Raw genomic sequence first — 18026 nt, forward strand, 5'->3', positions numbered from 1 at the left:
GGGAAGCACTGACAGGATGTTGCACAACAGTGACAGTGCAGCTCTGGCTACCATATATATATATATATATATATATATACACACACACACACACACACACACACACACACACACACACACACACATGATCTAGGGTTGACTTAATCTTGCCTTTACATGGGGAGCATGGACTAGATAACCTGTTAAGGTCCATTGCAGCCTTATATTACTGTGGTTGTGGTTCTAGATACATAGAATATCAGGGTTGGAAGGGACCTCAGGAGGTCATCTAGCCCTATCCGCTGCTCAAAGCAGGACCAATCCCCAGACAGATTTTTGCCCCAGATCCCTAAATTACCCCCTCAATGACTGAACTCACAACCCTGGGTTTAGCAGACCAATGCTCAAACCACTGAGCTATCCTTCCCCCCCATATAGATGTATACGCCCACTTCTTATACACTGGTTACCATTTTTTCTAAATTCAGATTTAAAATAATAATAAAAAGAACTCAACATGCCAATTCAAAGCTCTGAGTGCCCTAATCAACCACCATGACTTGGATAACGGAGTGGAGATGATGCTTATAAAATGTGCGGATGACACCAAGCTGGGAGGGATTACAAGCATTTTGGAGGGCAGGATTAGAATTCAAAGTGACCTTGACAAATTGGAGAATTTCTCTGAATCCAACAAGATGAAATTTAATAAAGACAAGTGCAAAGTTTTACACTTAGGAAGGATGAAAAATCAAATGTAAAACTACAAAATGAGGCTATCGGCTAGGCAGTAGTAGTGCTGAAAAGGAATTAGGGGTTATGGTGGATCATGAACTGAATATAAACCAACAAAGTGATGCAGTTGTTGCCAAAAAAAAAAAAAAAACCACCAATATCATTTTGGGGTGTGTTGTATGTAAGACACTGGAGGTAATTGTCCCTTTCTACTTGGCACTCGTGAGGCTCCAGCAGGAGTACTGTGTCAACGTGTGGGCACCACAATTTAGGAAAGATGTGGACAAATTGGAAAGAGTCCAGAGAAGAGCAACACGAATGATAAAAGGTTTAGAAAACCTGACCTATGAGGAAAGTTAAAAGAACTGAGCATGCTTTAGTCTTGAGGAAAGAAGACTGAGAGGGGACCTGATAACAGGCTTCCAATGTTTTAAGGGCTGTTATAAAGAGGATGGTGATCAATTGTTCTCTGAAGGCAAGACAAGAAGAATGGACTTAATCTGCAGCAAGGAAGATTTAGGTTAGATATTAGGAAAAACTGTCTAACAATAAGGGTAGTTAAGCTCTGGAATAGGCTTCCAAGGGAGGTTGTTGGTCTAGGGTTACTTGGTCCTGCCACAGCAAGGGGCTGGACTTGATGACTTCTCGAGGTCCCTTCCAGCCCCAGATTTCTATGATTAACATTATAAATAAATAGAATGGAATTCCCGCCGTATATATCCATGTGCATAGCTCTTCTCTTATCCACTGGCTAACACACACACACACACACACACACACACAGGCCCTCCTACACCGGTCAATATTTCTTTTTTAAATAGAGATTTCTGTTCAGTGAGCAGTAGTCACTTATACACAAGCATATACAATAACATAACACATGTTCATAAAACCTTTTGCTATCAAACGCCCTAAGTAGGATTGTGTAACCCAACTATTAAATGTGCAGACACAGAGAGGTCTGAAGGATCTGGAAGGGCTGTTTGCTTTTTGGATCAATTAAAAAGTCTGTTTATAGCTAAGGAATGTTCTTTCCAGCCAAGATTGCCCCAAATCTGATTTAAAAAAAAAACTGTTCAGAGCAGCTTTTTGAAGCAAAACATCCCCTTTCAGGAAAACACATATGTATACACATACATGCATTCCAACCAAGTTGACCAGCGGCTTCTGTTGATTTTAGCAACAGCAGATAATAAACACTTATGTAGCAAAGTACATGCAGTATCCTCGGCTTATGCCACAGGATAAACACTCCAGCATTCACTGGCCATTCCACTGGCCACCGCAAAGAACTTGTGGAACTTTTGGTAAGGGGAGTGGGGGTTAACCCCCAAGTCTGGACCAAATCAAAACTCAGGTATTGAAATTACATTCTTCCTCCCCCAAACTCCCTTGCAGTTTCAGCTGGATTTGGGATTGTGTCCTAAAGTATTGTGGATGGTTGCCACTATTGCTGTTTAAACATCAGCTGCGCTCCACCCCAGAGGAAGCCGCATTTCACTGGTACAGCTTGTGCATTGGTTTAAAGATTATAATGCAATCCTTCAATAACATAAGCATGTCCTCCAATGCACTGCACCTCCAACAGCACAAAATACAATGTTTCAGTGCGGATCCCATGGGAAGAGTGCCACCTATCATCAGCCAGCACCAATTCCTGGAATATCTGAGTGTTCCCCTTGGGGTCTCCTCTTCACATACTGACCCAAGTTGACCCTGCTTAATTTGTAAAATGTAATGGAGTCACAGCACAAGGTAGGACGGCTGCATATTACTCACCATTTCAAAGCACCCAACATCAAGCCTGGTATTTGGTGCTGCCTTGAAGCACTAATTATCCTATGTTCAGTCCACTGATACTGTCAACATGCTACGCATAACCTGAAAAAAAGAGTCCTTACTTATTAGCCTTCTTCCCATCCGTCTGGGATTTCCCATCCACCTCTGCCTCGCTGAGCTCTTCCGTTGGGCTCTGAGGTTCCGACCTGGGAAACGCCGTCTTCAAAGTGTCCACAATGGCATTGAGCACAATCTGCCAGGGGTGGGAAAAGCAAGGTGGTTAGCTCCTCGTGAAAGAGGAAGATACCATGTTCCAGAAAGAGGTGTCCTCTGGCTTCCAACTCAGCCGGTAACTGCCTATCAACCGCTACTAAGGAGGAAGAAGAATGTGGCACGGCCAGAACAACCTTCACTTTGGGATTAAAAGAGCTCAATGCTGCACCAAAAAATGTCATCCATGCTCCTTTAGGGTAAGGTCCTGCTGTCAGCAGAGTCAATGGGAAAGCCAGTGGGACAAGGCATGGGCCCATAATGCCCCTTAACAGATTTTTTTTTTTTTTTAATATGGAGATATACCTATCTCATAGAACTAGAAAGGACCTTGAAAGGTCATCTGAGTCCAGTCCCCTGCCTTCACAACAGGACCAAGTACTAACCCTGACAGATTTTTTTTTTTTTTTTGGCCACAGATCCCTAAATGGCCCCCTCAAGGATTGAACTCACAACCCTAAGTTTAGCAGGTCAATTCTCAAACCACTGAGCTATCCCTTGCTATTAGGGGCAAAGGGGTAGCCAAGATGCCCAGAGAAATGGACAAGAACTGATGGGCAGCTCAAACCTCCACTTAGCTTCAGTCTCTCCTTCCCGTCTCTGCTCCCATGGCTGACAGGTGCTCCCCTTTAGACCAGGCCTACACTGCAATTGTGGGCAGGTGATCACAGCTTGTGGAGACAGACTCAAAGCTAGGGTTGATCTAACTAGCTGGAATAACAATAGCAGTGAAGCCGTGGCAAGTACATATCCAGGTGCTGGGTGGGCTTGTACAGTCCGTGCTGCTGCTAGCAATCATTATTCAAGCTAGCTAAATCAAAGTTAGCTCAGGGATGCCTACATGCACTGCAGTCACACCTCTGACCGCAGGGTAGACATAACCTGAGAGTCACAGGGTCTCTCCAGGTAACATTTTAGATGGAGTCCTGTTAAACCGTCTGAACCGCACATATGCTTGTAAAGGACACTTCTTAAAGTGCCCCTACTGGAGCTGCCGGGGGTTCAGTGGAGTGGCAGGCGCTGAAAGTGATCCATCTGTAGATAGAGCCCTCGCTTGGGGTGTTCAGGGCATGGGAGCAGCTACTGCTCTGGCAAGATTCCATCTGGGAGAGGCATGTGCTAGGATTTTAATGCAACAGCAAAAGGAAGAGAGACTGATTTCACTTTGATTTTGTTTATGGGCACCAGGTGCACCACGAGAGGAAGTGTTGGCTGGCATGTCAAGTGTGTTTAAATTAGATTGCAATATCTTCAATGCAGGGACGCTGTCTGAACCATTTTCCCAAGGGCAGGACAGCCTGGATTGTGTGAACATCACAGGGGACAGAGTAAATTTGGAAAATTGAGACTTTGGATAAATCAAGGGAACTTTCAGTGTGACTGTTGTAGAGGGAGGAGGGGCAGGACCCTGTTTGGGGGGGGGTGGCTGTTGCGCTGGGCTGTGTATATTTCAGCACTCTGGAAACTGGAAGAACGAAGAAGGGAAAGCTATAAAAAGCATCACTCTCATTCATTCAGAGCCAAATACACTGCGCATCCAGGCATTCAGCTAAGCCTTAACCCAAGTGGTTTTAACAAGCAGTCGTGCACCCAGGTGCCCAAGCAGAAACCGATCTGTAAAGGACAGGTTTGAAAACTTTGTATTGCTCTCATTAAATAAATAAATAACTGCCCATTAACAATCAGGGATTGGGCAGCTGATGTAAATACAGTAACCCATGAGTACCAATCCCCAATTCTAACTACTAGACTATGCATCTTTATCTAATTATTAAAATATCTATGCAGCAAGGTTTCCTAGGAAAAACACAATGTGTAGGTTGTAGGTATCTTACACCCCTCCTATAACCTGAGATCAGGTAACACATGTTACCACTCAGGTGATTTGTTCAGAGAGCTCACAATCCAGGAGATCTGGGGAAGAGTACCCAAAGGTGCACCAGGCACATAAGAGTTGGTATGTTTCCGAATCACCAACACTTGAGCTCATCAACTGAGCTGGGCACTTGCAAGATGGGGTGGGAAAAATGGTCATTGAAATGAATGAACCATCCCTCTGTCTCCTCTTCTTTCCCCTTCTGTTACCTACAACGTCCTATGCTTTTGATGGGAAGGGTAGCAATTTGGGTCACAGACGCCATTTGCATAAAGCAAGCCAGGGTGGTCTTATGGTTAAAGCAGGGGACTGTGACTCCAGTGACCCAGACTCCATAGGCAAGTCATTCGATATTTCTATGCCTTGGTTTACCCCACTGTGACAGGGGGATTAGAATACTTCATTTCTCCACTTCTGTGGCCATGCAGATTGCAAGCTCTCTGGGGCAGGGACTGTCTCTAACCAGGGGTATGTCCACACCTAGCACAGTGGGGTCCCAGAGCTCAGCTGGGGCCTCTAGATGCTAATAAATAACAACAGGCAGACAAAAGCCTAGGAGGAGAAAGTATTTTAATGCGTTAGGATGAGAGCGTTCACACAAATGGAGCTCAGCAGATGGCAGCTACACAGGGGCATGAAGGTACCTTGTCTATTCTGGAGACCACGAAGGGTTTCTTGACAAACGCGATCCTGGCGTCCGTGTTCAGGGCAAGGAACTCCTGCACCTGCTCACTATTGGCAATCTCGGGAATGCTGCACAGTTGCTGCAAAGGAAAACACAGGGTTGGGTCCTCAGAGACAGATGAGTCCTGGTAAAGCCTGTTGTCCATCTCTCCTGGTGATCAGTACCAGATTGTCTTTTATGCTCTAGTCTCCAGATGTTCCAAGAGACTGCATGACCACCACTCCCCAGGGAAAATTCTCCTACACTCCAACAGGGTATTTGTTGAGCTATCCACCCTGAATTTCTTCCCTCCTCCATAAAATGCAAGAGGGCAAAGTCATGCCTTGTATGGATGATTTGGAGTCAGTAGGGGGGAAAAGCAGATCAAGGCTTCTCTTGTTGCCTCCTCCCACCCGAAAAAAAAAGTTAGAGGCCATTTCTGAAAGTTTGACTTGCCCAAGGTCACATACACATGTGGCAAAGCCAGGATAAAAGCCCAGGAAGTGTGTTCCCAGTCCCCTGCTCTAACCAGTCCCTCACTACTCTGCTCTGTTCAGTCACACAGATGGATCCTGCCCAAACAGATCACAGTCATAAGGAAGAGAGAGGCGGCTGAGTCTGTTTAACGATAGGGACCTGAGAGAACATCTCACCTTCAAGAACGATTCCAGGAGACTTTTTCTGGCTTCCACCTTGTCACTGTCCATGTTTCCGAACGGAAGATCAGGAAAAAGTTTCTTTGGACCTTTGACATCTTCAAAATAAAACACATGCATAAGTAAAAATAAGACGCATCAGTAATGTTAATAAAGGGTTAAATCCCGACTCTTGCTGAGGAGTAACTTACTACACCCATAGGCCAATGGCAGAGTAGGTTAATGCTCTGCATGAACTAGGGTGAAAGGATCTGGCCTCAAATATATACAGAGCTTTCATCCCAAGTTTTTTAAGACACAGGCCTCTGCAATGCCAAAGGACTGGAGGGGTTGGTTAAGAGATAATAGACAACCCGAGAGAATTTATTATCTGTAATAAGTTGTTATATTACAATGTTTCAGCATTATCCAAACAATGGACTTTCCAGTGTGCTGGAGATTGCAAAACCCCGACTTTTCATTCCAAAATTAGAATGAAAATAATTCTCAAAACCAGAGGCTCCTATGGTATGGAAATTCTGTTGTCTGACCAGCTCTCCACTGCTTAGTCAAGGGCCCCCCATTACGTTAGAAAAGGGACATCCTAACCTGGGCTGCAGCAAGGGCTATGTTAAGACCTTAGGAGGAATCTAGCAGCCAGCCCTGCTCTGCACTTTGATGTGCACCCGTTACCAGACATGGACACTCCTCCCCGGCGTCCTCTCTTCTAACTAGGTTGGCAGAGGAACGGGAATTGCTTGTAGTTGGAGTCCCCCAGCAGTTAACGCCTGCAGTGATTTGGATTAGGGAAGCCACGAGCTGCACTCGGTTGAGCCATATTTGGTGCTTGCGCTGCATGTTGGTCACCTCTACCACAGGGCTTGCTCCTGGAACCTACAGTGATGCTCCTTGAAGCACCCACCCATCAGCAATCAGGAAGGGTGACCAGCTCCCGCCCACCACTCTGAGAGCCCCGTTCCCGTCCCGGGGGAGCTAGCCCAGTGTTGCTGGCTGACCCACACCCCTCTCTGCTGTTGTGGATCACAGTGCACAACAGGCAGGGCTACCAGGAAGAGGATGGACTGGGCAGTGTTGCAGAGGCTCCTACAGCAGGGAGAATGGCTGATATGCATTGGGGGAGGTGTGGGGCAGGATATATCTCACTGTGGCCAGAAGAGGGCACTTGGGAACTCAGATGAAGTTCAGAGAGAGGCAGGGGGAATACTGAGGTCATCCTAGCCTCCTGTTAGCCCACCGTATGCTGGCCTATGGACGCTCACCGGACTGTCTCAATGGGGCACCCATTATATTTAGCCAAGCAGTGCCATGCAGAGGTGGCCAGGAGGGGCAGGAAGGTGGGGAAGGCAGCTAGGGCTTTTACAGGGAACCAGCTTGAGTGCTGACTTTTAACGAATTTCCGCAGCTCGGGTTTCTCCTCCAGCCTGGTCTGCAGGTTCAGGAACTCGCGATAGCGCCGGTTCACCGTGTGATAGGCCACTTGCTGGAGGCTGTTGGCGTTCTCACTCTCCAGCGCGGTCTCATACTGCGGAGGAAGAGGGCAGGCCATTAGTCAGTCGTTAACATGTGGAGACCACAAGACACACTTCAGGGACAAAGATCCCTCCCTGGGCCAGGAGATGAGACCCAGGAATACCCACTCTCAATCTCTCGCTCTAACCACTGGGCCCACACTACCCCCCGGGGTGGATAAAAGTGGATGATTTTTTTTTTTAAGTAATTTAAACGGGATTTGATTTTTGTTATTTACAATTCAAATACATTTTTTGTTTTTAAAAATAAACCGATTTAAAATGAAATCTGAATTTAATACAAAATATGTTAAGGCCTAAACTTATTATAATCTCTTAAAACATTTGAACAAACAATAAATATGCTGAATCCATGAGCCTCTATCAAAACCTTTGAGTTAAAGGCTGCTTTTCTAGAAAAAGAAAGAATCGGGGGAAAACATCTACCTTGTGAGGTGAAGCTTAATAAATATGGCACAATAGTGGTAAATAAGCAATAGATCAGGGGTCGGCAACCTTTCAGAAGTGGTGTGCCGAGTCTTCATTTATTCACTCTAATTTAAGGTTTCACGTGCCAGTAATACATTTTAACGTTTTTAGAAGGTCTCTTTCTATAAGTCTATAATATATAACTAAACTATTGTTTATGTAAAGTAAATAAGGTTTTTAAAATGTTTAAGAAGCTTCATTTAAAATTAAATTAAAATGCAGAGCCCCCCAGACCAATGACCAGTGAGAGTGCCACTGAAAATCAGCTCGCGTGCCACCTTCGGCATGCGTGCCATAGGTTGCCTGCAATAGATCATTCACCATTTTCTTGCATACTAAAAAAAAAATATGTACAATTAATAAAAGTCTGAAAATATTAAGCTATACAGTTGCTTAAATAAATATAGCTAGTTATAGTGTACCTTCCTAGGTACCAAATCTCATGTGAAGGCTTTCTTTAGTTGTAAATCAACAAGATTTTTATGATCATCTCAGCCAAGGAGAATACATCTTTCTTTAGAAAAGAACTGAAGTACAAATGGAAAAGTTGATTGAAATTGAGGATTTCGAATCAAGGTTTTCCACTTGGTCATTGAAATCACAGATTTAAATCAACCTGCCCTGCTATGGCCAAAGCTCCCAGCGGAGGGGGCAATTAGCTTGGCCTAAAACACCTTGCTGATCCCTCTTTTCCAGAGCATTGGCCTTCCTGCAATGCCCCCCCTCCAACAAGAACAGAGGAGTGACTGTATCACCTTGACCGTGTAGAGTGTGTAGGGATGGAACCCTGTCCCGCTGTGTTCCCGGGCAGTGATGGTTCCGGTTATCCGCAGGTTCTGGATGATGACTGGGCTGTCAGGGCTACTGAGCGGCTCAAAGCTGAAGGTATGGGAGGAGTAAAGTGGGAGAGGCGGCTGGCTGGGGTCCAGAGGACTCTTCGCTGGGTTCTCCAGAAAGGACGGTCGCCTCAAGAAAGGCTTCTCTGGATCAGCCAGCAGGGCAGTGACAGAGGCCAAGCTTTCTTCCCTCTCCACTGCGGGGTCGATTTGTATGTCAGGGCACCGGCCCAGCGCAGAGGGGAGGACGCTCGTTTCAGAGCTAGAGGCGGTGCTCTCCTCCAGATACCCATCCTTAGCAACCACACCGTCCTCTTGGTCCAGGCCATTCGGCCCCTCCAGCACCCCAAAGGAATCCTGGAATGTGTCAGTGAGGAATTCCTCCGTGGACAACAGCACCACGGAATCAGAGTCCTTGCCGAGGTCAGACATAGGGGACTCCAGCTCTGAGTCCTCACACAGGAAGAGGGAGCCCAGAGTATCTGGCTGGGGGTAGTGCATGGGCGTGCTCCCGGCTTTCCTACTGTCAGCATCAGCACCAGGGTCTCCGCTCGTCACGTCCTTCCCCTCTTCCGCTTCCTGGGGGTTGCACTCCAGACTGTCCACCACATCGTAACTGGGGAGCTCTGAAGGCCTTGGAGATGGTGCCACAACTTTCAGTGGCAAAGAATTCGGCACTGTGGGCTGGCAGGGGGAGGCGGTCAATGGAGGCTCCTCCCCCTTTCCCCTTCTCACCCCTTTGCTGCCCATCTTGGAGAAAATCCCAATTAGCAACAGGTTGATCCAGTCAGGATCAGACATCTTCTTGATCATAGGCAGAAGAACATTGCAAGTGACCAGCTCCACCACCACGAAGCGCCCGGTCCTAGTTTCCAGGTGAGGCTTGGGCACCAGCACCTGGAGCAACAGGTCCACAATGCTCCGGGCATAGTTCACTTCCATGGCTGGGCTCTGGACGGCTGGGTGTGGGGCAGAGAGCTCACTGTATGCTCGCCAGAGCTGGTCTGCCAGCTGAGCTGGTCCGGCCGGGCTCCTTGCAGCCTCCATGCTCTCCCTTGCTTTCATATAGCTTTGCAGGTGGCAACCACAAAGCAAGAGAATCTTATGGGTCAAGGCTTGCTTGTCCACCAGTGCCATCCTCCTTTTGAGCTCTAAGGCCAGGCCTGTCATGGCCTTCCTCACCTCGTCCTCAAAGCCCTGCTCGCTGCTGACCGTCCGGTACCACGAGGACACAAAGTCCCGGATGATCTTCTGGATCATGCGGTCAATCTCCTCGTCCAGCTGCCTCTCCGCCTCGGGGCTCTGCGGGCAACTCTCCAGCAGGACGAACCGTTCCAAGTGGAGCCGGCTGCGGGTGCCGATGACGGCCTGGGACCCCAGCCATCCCCCCAACACTGCCAGCAAGCCGGAGAGGATGCAAAGCAGCCAGACATTAACCAGCAAGTGGACGACAAATAACCAGGCTAACAGGGCCCCCAAAACCATCAGCTTCCTGTTGCCTACCAGGTCGCTCAGCCCGCTGCCTAGGCTAGCGCAGGACTCCTGCGTCTTTAGCATCCTCTGGTTTTCCATCGAAAGAACCAGGGAGCTTGGTGCTGGGCTTGCAAGTCTGAAAGCCTATTTCCCCAGCCTAGGCAGATCAGCACCTTGTAAACATCACATCCAACCAGCTGGGACACAGGAGAGGCAAACGCAAACTACTCTCTGCTGACTGCCAAACCCCAGCACCCAGACAGCCCCACCGAGCCACGGATTACAAGCCAGGAGGCGCTTTGCAAAGGCACCTTTGCCTCTCTCTTTGTCACAGCCCCAGGTAAGACCAAACCAGCCAGGCCAACCAGCCCCCTTTAAAACCACTGGCTCCTGGAATGACATGAGTTGCTTTAAAAACTACAGCTGGGTGAAAAACTTCTTGCTTTTCAGATCATAGGGGCAGAGTGACCCTAGCCTCTCCTCCCCCCACATCTGCACCCCAACTTTCCCTATAACCCCCCTGCCAAGCCAGTGGGCTCTCAAATCCTGCTGCCACCCACAGGGCCTTAACTGGGTGCTCGCTGGAATACATCACGGGTTTGTCTGAATGCTGCATTGCCAGGCATTGCTGGTGCTTGGCTCCTTTGCTCTCTCCCAGCTCCGCTTGGCATCTGTGGCTGGCTCAGCAGCTGCTCCCCTGCCTGCTGCTGGCCCCTCTCCTGCCAGGAAATGGACCTGGGGCTGGTGGCTCAGGGCTGTTGTCTGAGAGCTGCCGGATCTGCCTCTGCCAAGGAGATGCCAGCGAAAGGGGAAAGGGAAAGGCCCAAAGCAGCACAGAGAGGCGTTTCTCAGTGCCATCTAGTGAAAGGGAAGCAGCAGCACAGAAAATACTGCGGCAGTTCAAAACATGGTCTCTGCTCATGCAGCCACTAGCACATCCTGGGGACTTGAGGTGGCTTTTACTAGCAAATAATAAGCAACAGGGTAACGTGTGGGGCAGCCAAAGGAAAGACACGAGCCCACGTGGTGTAAAAATCCCACAAACACTGAAGTAGCTAGAGCCGTATCTGCCCTCCCAACTAGGGTGACCAGATGTCCTGATTTTATAGGGACAGTCCCGATTTTGGGGTCTTTTTCTTATATAGGCTCCTATTACCCCCCACCCCTGTTCTGATTTTGTCTCACTTGCTGTCTGGTCACCCTACTCCCAGCCAGCGCTGGCCACAAACCTCCCAAGCACCCCTTGTTTCAATTCCCATTCCCCTACCGGATCTCTCTCAAACCAAGCCCACCTGCAACCCAGAAACCCATTCCAGTGGTTTCAAGTTACAGCCTGAAGTGCATTAGTGAATTACGCCTCACCTCCCTGCTGCCTGCTGGCAGATGGGGAAACTGAGGCACAGTGAAGTGACTTCCCATAAAGAGTCGGTAATAGAACCTAGGTGTTCCCTAGCTCACAGTCCCTTATTCTAAACATGAGATTGCTCTCTTCCTGATTTTATACCATCATGGAAGAGGCTGGGTGCTCCTGAGAACTTGCATCCTGGATCAGCAAGGCAGGAACGAGATGTTAGAAATGCAGTGTTACAAAAGCATCCGGCTACAATTACCTAACCATGTAACTATCATGGCTGACTCAGGTAATTACAGTGAAACCTGACTGACATGGAGATGAGTGAATGGGATTTCCCAATCGGACATTCCCCAGGAAAGCTCATAACTGGAAGCAGATCTGGTCTCTGTAATCCGCTTGAATCAGAGCATCAGATCCAAACACCACTGAGCTTTGGGAAATTCAGATTTGGATCCAGGTGAGGTCCAAACTTTACAGCAGGGGTCGGCAATGTTCGGCACGCAGCTCGCCAGGGTAAGCACCCTAGTGGGCCGGGCCAGTTTATTTACCTGCTGACGCGGCAGGTTCGGCCGATCGCTGCCCCCACTCGCCGTGGTTCGCCATCCCGGGCCAATGGGGGCGGCGGGAAGCGGCGCGGGCCAAGGGATGTGCTTGTCGCGGCTTCCCGCCGCCCCCATTGGCCCAGGACGGCGAACCGCGGTGAGTGGGGGCCGCAATCGGCCGAACCTGCCGCGTCAGCAGGTAAATAAACGGGCCCGGCCCTCTAGGGTGCTTACCCTGGCGAGCCGCGTGCCGAACGTTGCCGACCCCTGCTTTACTGTGTGATCCCGACTCTAGTATTAAATAACCAAGCTTCATTAGCAGTTATCATTTTTAGGTATCACTTGTTAAGTGCTCAAAGACTGAGAAAATAGAAAAATAGACCATCTCTACCTTACAGCCCTTGCCTCTCACTTGATCCTGTGGTTAAAGATACTGGGCTGTGACTCAGGAAATCTACCTGTCTTAGGGCCTGACTTCACATGGAGTTATTCCTGATTTACTCCATGTGTGGACACTCTTACTCCGGAATAAGAGTGCAGTGTTCCTGTTTAGCTTAATCCTCTCCACTTATTCTGGCATAAAAGATCCACACATGGAGTTAATCAGGAACAACTTGATGTGCATTTAGGTTCTTACATAGCCTTAGGTACTTATATTGCCCCCATTCCTGTAGCACAGAGAGACTAAGGCTCAGATCCGTGAAAGTATTTAGGTGCTTAATTCCCATTTCTATTGTACCTGGTATTTAGGAGAACTAAGTAACTTTGAGGCTCTGGGCTTAGGTGACTTGCCCAAGGTCACACAGAAAGTCTGTAGCAGAGCAGGGAATGAAACCAAGATCTCCTGAGTCTAGATTAGCACTCTAACCACTACCCCATACTTCCTCTGGGGTCAGTGCCTCCCTCTCCCACAGGCTCCCTGTGGGTGTGTCTACACTGCAGCTGGGAGCAAGCCTCCCAATATGGGATGGACACACTTGTGCTAGCAGGGCTCCAGATAGGAACAGCCACACTGCTGTTTGCTGCTTTGGGCTCTCAAGCCTGAGGGGTTAGGCCTTTAATAAAGCAGGTCCTAGAGCAGGGTTGTAGCTTTCCCCAGCAAGTGTAAGGAGTGCTAGACGGCAGGGGGTTCTCAACCTCTTTCCTTTCTGAGCCCCCACAACATGCTATAAAAATTCCACAGCCCACCTGTGCCACAAAAGCCATTTTTCTGCATATAAAAGCCGAGGCCAGCATTAGAGGATAGCAAGCAGGGCAATTGCCAGGGGCCCCACTCTACAGGGGGCTCTATGAAGCTAAGTTGCTCAGGCTTCGGCTTCAGCCTCAGGCAGTGGGCTTGGGCTTTCTGCCCTGGGTCCCAGCAAGTCTAATGCTGGCCCTGTTTGGTGGACCTCCTGAAACCTGCTCGTGGCCCCCAGACCCCTGGTTGAGAACCACTGCTGTACAACATGTTCCCTGCAGTACACAGAGCCCCACAGCTCTGCACCCCCTACCCACTTGGGAGAGGAACAAGGGAGTCCTAGATACAAGTTGCCATAGCAGGGCAAAAATCTTGATTCTCCCCTGCCTTGCACAGCTGTAAGCGATGAGTCAGGCTGCACAGCAGGCCTGACGTGTTCATCAGAGGCCAGTTAGCTCAGGCATGGCTCTAGCATGCTGCAGACAGGCACCAGCACTACAGCTGGCCAGGGGGAAGCCTGACTTGATCCCTGGTCTGCTGGGGGTTTCTGGGCACGAGGAAAATGGTGGAGCTCCACAGCTGAGAGCAGAACGCAGGGCCTCAGGACAGCAGTGCAGAGTGTGAGCGATTAGCAAAGGTGCCTTGAGTGAGCTTAGTTATTGTGAGGGTGAATAGGGGGTGATAGAGGGATCCTGACCATGTCATATGCTCATTTATTCAGTGCTCAGGATGGCTTGACCTCACCAGCAGACTAAAACCCACCCCTGCGATGGCAGCTAGCAGGGCCGGCTCTAGGATTTTTGCCGCCCCAAGCAAAAAAAATTTTGGCTGTCCCCCCCCCCCCTTTTTTTTTCGTGCCCCCCAGCCCTGCTCCAACTCCACCCCTTTCGAACCCCTTCCCCAAATCCCCAGCCCCGCCGCCTCCCCCAAGTGCTGTTTAGCGCCTGGGAAGGAGGGTGGAGAAGCAAAGCAGCAGCGCACTCAGGGGAGCAGGCGGAGGCAGAGCGGAGGCGAGCTGGGGCGGCAGGGGCACTTTTTCCCCATGCCCGGAGTCGGCGCTTATGATGGCCGGCGCCAGAATGCCGCCCCTAGAAATGTGCTGCCCCAAGCACCTGCTTGTTTTGCTGGTGCCTGGAGCTGGCCCTGGCAGTTAGGCACAGATAGGCAGCCCGGGTGGTGCACGGAGCAGCGTGAAGTGCTTATGCTGTGCCAAGCTTGCAGCAGCCTGCCCAAGTGGGTTTCCTGAGTAACCCCAAGTAGAATGTGCTACGTGATATGATGCGGAACCCTGCTCGTCTTAGCCCCCACCTGTGCTTTCTGAGGGGGACATCAGACTGAAAGCAAAGGTCAGAAAACATGACAGATCAAAAAGGCAACTGTATCCCCCAGAGGATGGCCAAATCCCCCATCGGGCCCTGTGGTCTCTGAGAAGACATCTCCAGGGACAGCCACCTCCCACGGAGTGGGGGAAACCATGAGGGACTTTTGCTGCTCAGGGAAATTAAAGGACTTTCCATGGGATTTTTTTTTTTTAATTGGTTTCTTCAGAATAAATCTCTCCTGAGGTTCCCGGATCCCCACCTCAGAAGAGCCTGGTCTTAAATGAGCTGCTGAGACTCTCACTCAAAGCAAGCACTTCCAGCAAGGTAGATGTGTCCGACGGGATTCATGGGGAGCGGAAGGAAACAAGGAGAGATCATTCCCTCAGTGACAAGGTAATGCTGGCTTTTAAAGGGACACTGACGGAGGTGTGCATTCCTGCGTGGTGCTCCATGCCATGGGTCCCACACAGCCCTGTCTAGATTCTGATTAGGTCGCATGGGAGGATCAGTCTGTGCAAGGTAGTGTAACATACTGTGATCCACAGAGCTGTTGCTCCTGACTAGTGGAGTTAGCGGAGGTCGCTGCTGGGCTCAGACCCTGCTTTGGTCTGTGACTGGGGGTCAGATTTGTCCTCACCTAGAGACTTCCAGTCATACAGCCTGTTGCACTGAAGCTTAGAAACCAGAGTAGTGAGGGAGGCTTGGGGATCAGGCTGCAGGCCCAACTAAAAGGATTAAATCTACTAACCCCACGTTATTTGCTCTGTGTCAAGTCTTCTTCTAAATGACAGCTGAGCGACACAAGGGCTGCTGATCACATGGCAGCGTGACAGGCAAGGCCATGGCAGTATTCTCTGTGGTCCTTTGTTTTACATGAATTGCAGTAGTGACATGCAAGCATTAAATGCTCTCTCCCCTAGGAGCACTATACAAAAGAGATCTTTGTATTCCTAACCTTTCTTATGCTAAGCAGCCTCTGAGAAACTAGTGTGAGTAGACCTTGCCTCAACCTGGGGGCGACTCCAATTTCTGGTTATTCCCCCCCTTGGGAGCATTCACCTTTTGAGGATTGCTGGAGCACAGTGTGTTTTGTCCATATTTCCTCCCCAGCTCACCCTGATGTGACCCCTAAACCATGCCCTGCAGCGGGTGGTATGTGGAAGCCATGAGGCTCCACACCCACTGAGGAGCTGCAGCAGGGAAGATGCTCAGGTTCCTTCCCTTTGGGCCATAGAGTAGGCCAGGGGATCTGACCCACTACTGTTTGTATGCTAGACAGAGCCCTAGGGCCAAAGTCTGATCTGAACTACACCGGTGTAAAGCTGGTGTAACTCCATTGACATGAACGGCGTTACTCCAGAGTTAAATGGTTGTGTGAGAGAGAGATCTGGCTTGTCGCTCTGTAACATGATCATTTTGGATGGCTGCAAAACGATCTCTTAATATGGTTGTCAGGCCTAAAGAGCCTATGAGAACTGAATAGAAACTGACCGTGAAGCCAGAGGGGTGACTGTGAAGCAAGGGGTGACGATGGGGAGGAAAACTAAACCCAGTGAGCAGCAGAATTTCAGGTTCCAAGGTGTGGTTGGGGACCCCCCTGCCCTTTACCATTAACTTTAAATATGCAAAAACCTGTATTGGTGCAAAATTGGAGCTGTGGATTTAAACTCCCTGAAGTCAGAAAGCCAGATCCCCAGCTGGTGTAAATCCGCATGGCTCCGGGAATAGAGCCAGGCTGATTTGCATTAGCTGAGGATCTGAACTGCAGCGTGCCTGTAGCAATCCAGATATCACACTTAGATAAGAAGGTAATGTTTTTTTCATTCTCAACATATGCTGTACTTGAGGTCACTGCTTCTCTTGCGAAGTGAGTTGGAAAAGGCCAGCGAGGGGGCGTGGTACAGGGCAGGGTGAGAGAAAGGGATCTAGTGTCCCAAACTTCAATCTCTCTTACAGCTTTAGGAATAAAAGAGCTCCACAGACCTGTGTCTGTTAGCTCCATCTGGGCCAGACATGCTGAAGATTCTCTCCTCTTGCCAGAAAGTGTTAATGCTACTCATGTTAGGGGTGTGAAATGAAGTAGCTCCTTGCCTGGTAGCATTGGCCCTTACTGAGAAACAAGCCCCGTTGCTCTCATTCTGACCAGTCACTGCAACTTGCAGGAGACCAGTGCAGCTGAGGGGAAAACAAAAGGTAAGAAACACATGTGGGTGTAAGTTTGTGTGTAGGTGTGATGGCTGCCATCCAGGCTAGCAAACCCAGGTTCGAACTGGGGACCTCTAGAGCTAAAAGCATGAGTAGCTGCAGCTGGAACTCAAGTGCCAACTTTCCGTAGGCTGGGACTGTAAAAGATTCATGTTCTGTGCAAAGGGGGCACAGGGGGATCTGTCCACTCGACAGTGGATTACAAATGCACATATATTTCTATTTGCGTAGGTGTAGACTGTAATTGTGTAAGCCTATTTGTATTTGTGTGTGTGTGTGTGTGTGTGTGTTTCTAGATATGCATATCTGTGTCTTTGCTGAGGAATTAGCATCTGGGAGAAGACTTATTAAAATTTGCATTTAGTTCTTTTTGAACGTAGGTGCAAAGTCCCCCGGGTAATCACTAAAGCTGGTTGGAAAACGTTTGGGGGTTTTCTTCCCTCTTCTGTGCAAAATTTTGATTCTTCATCAAAAAACAAAATGCTCCACTTTTACTCAAAGTTTTTGGTATTAAACTGAAATGGGGGGTTTTGTGGGGGGGAAAGGGGAGGTTTGACAAAAAAGTAAAAATTTTCCATAGAAAATAGACCCTTCCTTAAACTTTTTGTCTATAAAAAAAATCCACCTTTCTATCAAACTTCAGGAGCGAACTTTTGACCAGTCCTAATAGCACCAGACAGAGATGCAGCCCCACAAACTAGCAAAATATCCTGGTAAGATTTGGCATTTAGAATTCTACGACAATCACCACGTAGAGAGCACCTTTTATTTGGATAGATCCCAAGGGATTTTCAGAACATGGACCTGATACTTCTTGTGTTTATGCTGATGTAAATCCAGAGTAACCTCACAAAGGTAATCTTGGGAGTGCAGTGACAAGCCCATTGGTCCTGATACTAATTTCACAACAGTTCTACATCCATATAACCCCAATGACTTCAGCAGGTCACTCCTGATTCTCACTAGTGTAAGTGAGAACGGAGTTGGGACCATAGCTTGTTAAGTATGGAAACACCTGCCTGCAGCTGTAGCTAGGGTACATCATGTGGTTGACACTGCTTGACATGCTTATGGAGTGTGTCTATTAGGACATGAAGTGAAAGTCCTGAGTAGAACAGGGTGAATAACTGTTTTTTCCATTCGGGCAACAGACTGAAC

The 18026-nt window shown here is 48.8% G+C and overlaps 1 protein-coding gene across 2 annotated transcripts in view; it reads right to left on the reverse strand.

Moving 5' to 3' along the window:
• Positions 1-11052, reverse strand: part of SNX19 (sorting nexin 19) — a 51111-nt gene extending 40059 nt beyond the window's left edge. For both annotated transcript variants that reach the window (XM_034754592.1, XM_034754593.1), the window contains exons 1-5: positions 8712-11052; positions 7343-7481; positions 5957-6057; positions 5284-5403; positions 2616-2746 (exon numbers count right to left, since the gene is read on the reverse strand). In XM_034754592.1, the coding sequence (XP_034610483.1) occupies positions 2616-2746; positions 5284-5403; positions 5957-6057; positions 7343-7481; positions 8712-10364 (2144 nt within the window). In that variant the 5' untranslated portion in view covers positions 10365-11052. The remainder of the gene's footprint in view (positions 1-2615; positions 2747-5283; positions 5404-5956; positions 6058-7342; positions 7482-8711) is intronic.
• Between the last annotated feature and the right edge of the window lie 6974 nt (positions 11053-18026).

The sequence above is a fragment of the Trachemys scripta genome, chromosome 21 (genome assembly GCF_013100865.1).
Source record: "Trachemys scripta elegans isolate TJP31775 chromosome 21, CAS_Tse_1.0, whole genome shotgun sequence".
Classification (NCBI taxonomy): Eukaryota; Metazoa; Chordata; order Testudines; family Emydidae; genus Trachemys; species Trachemys scripta.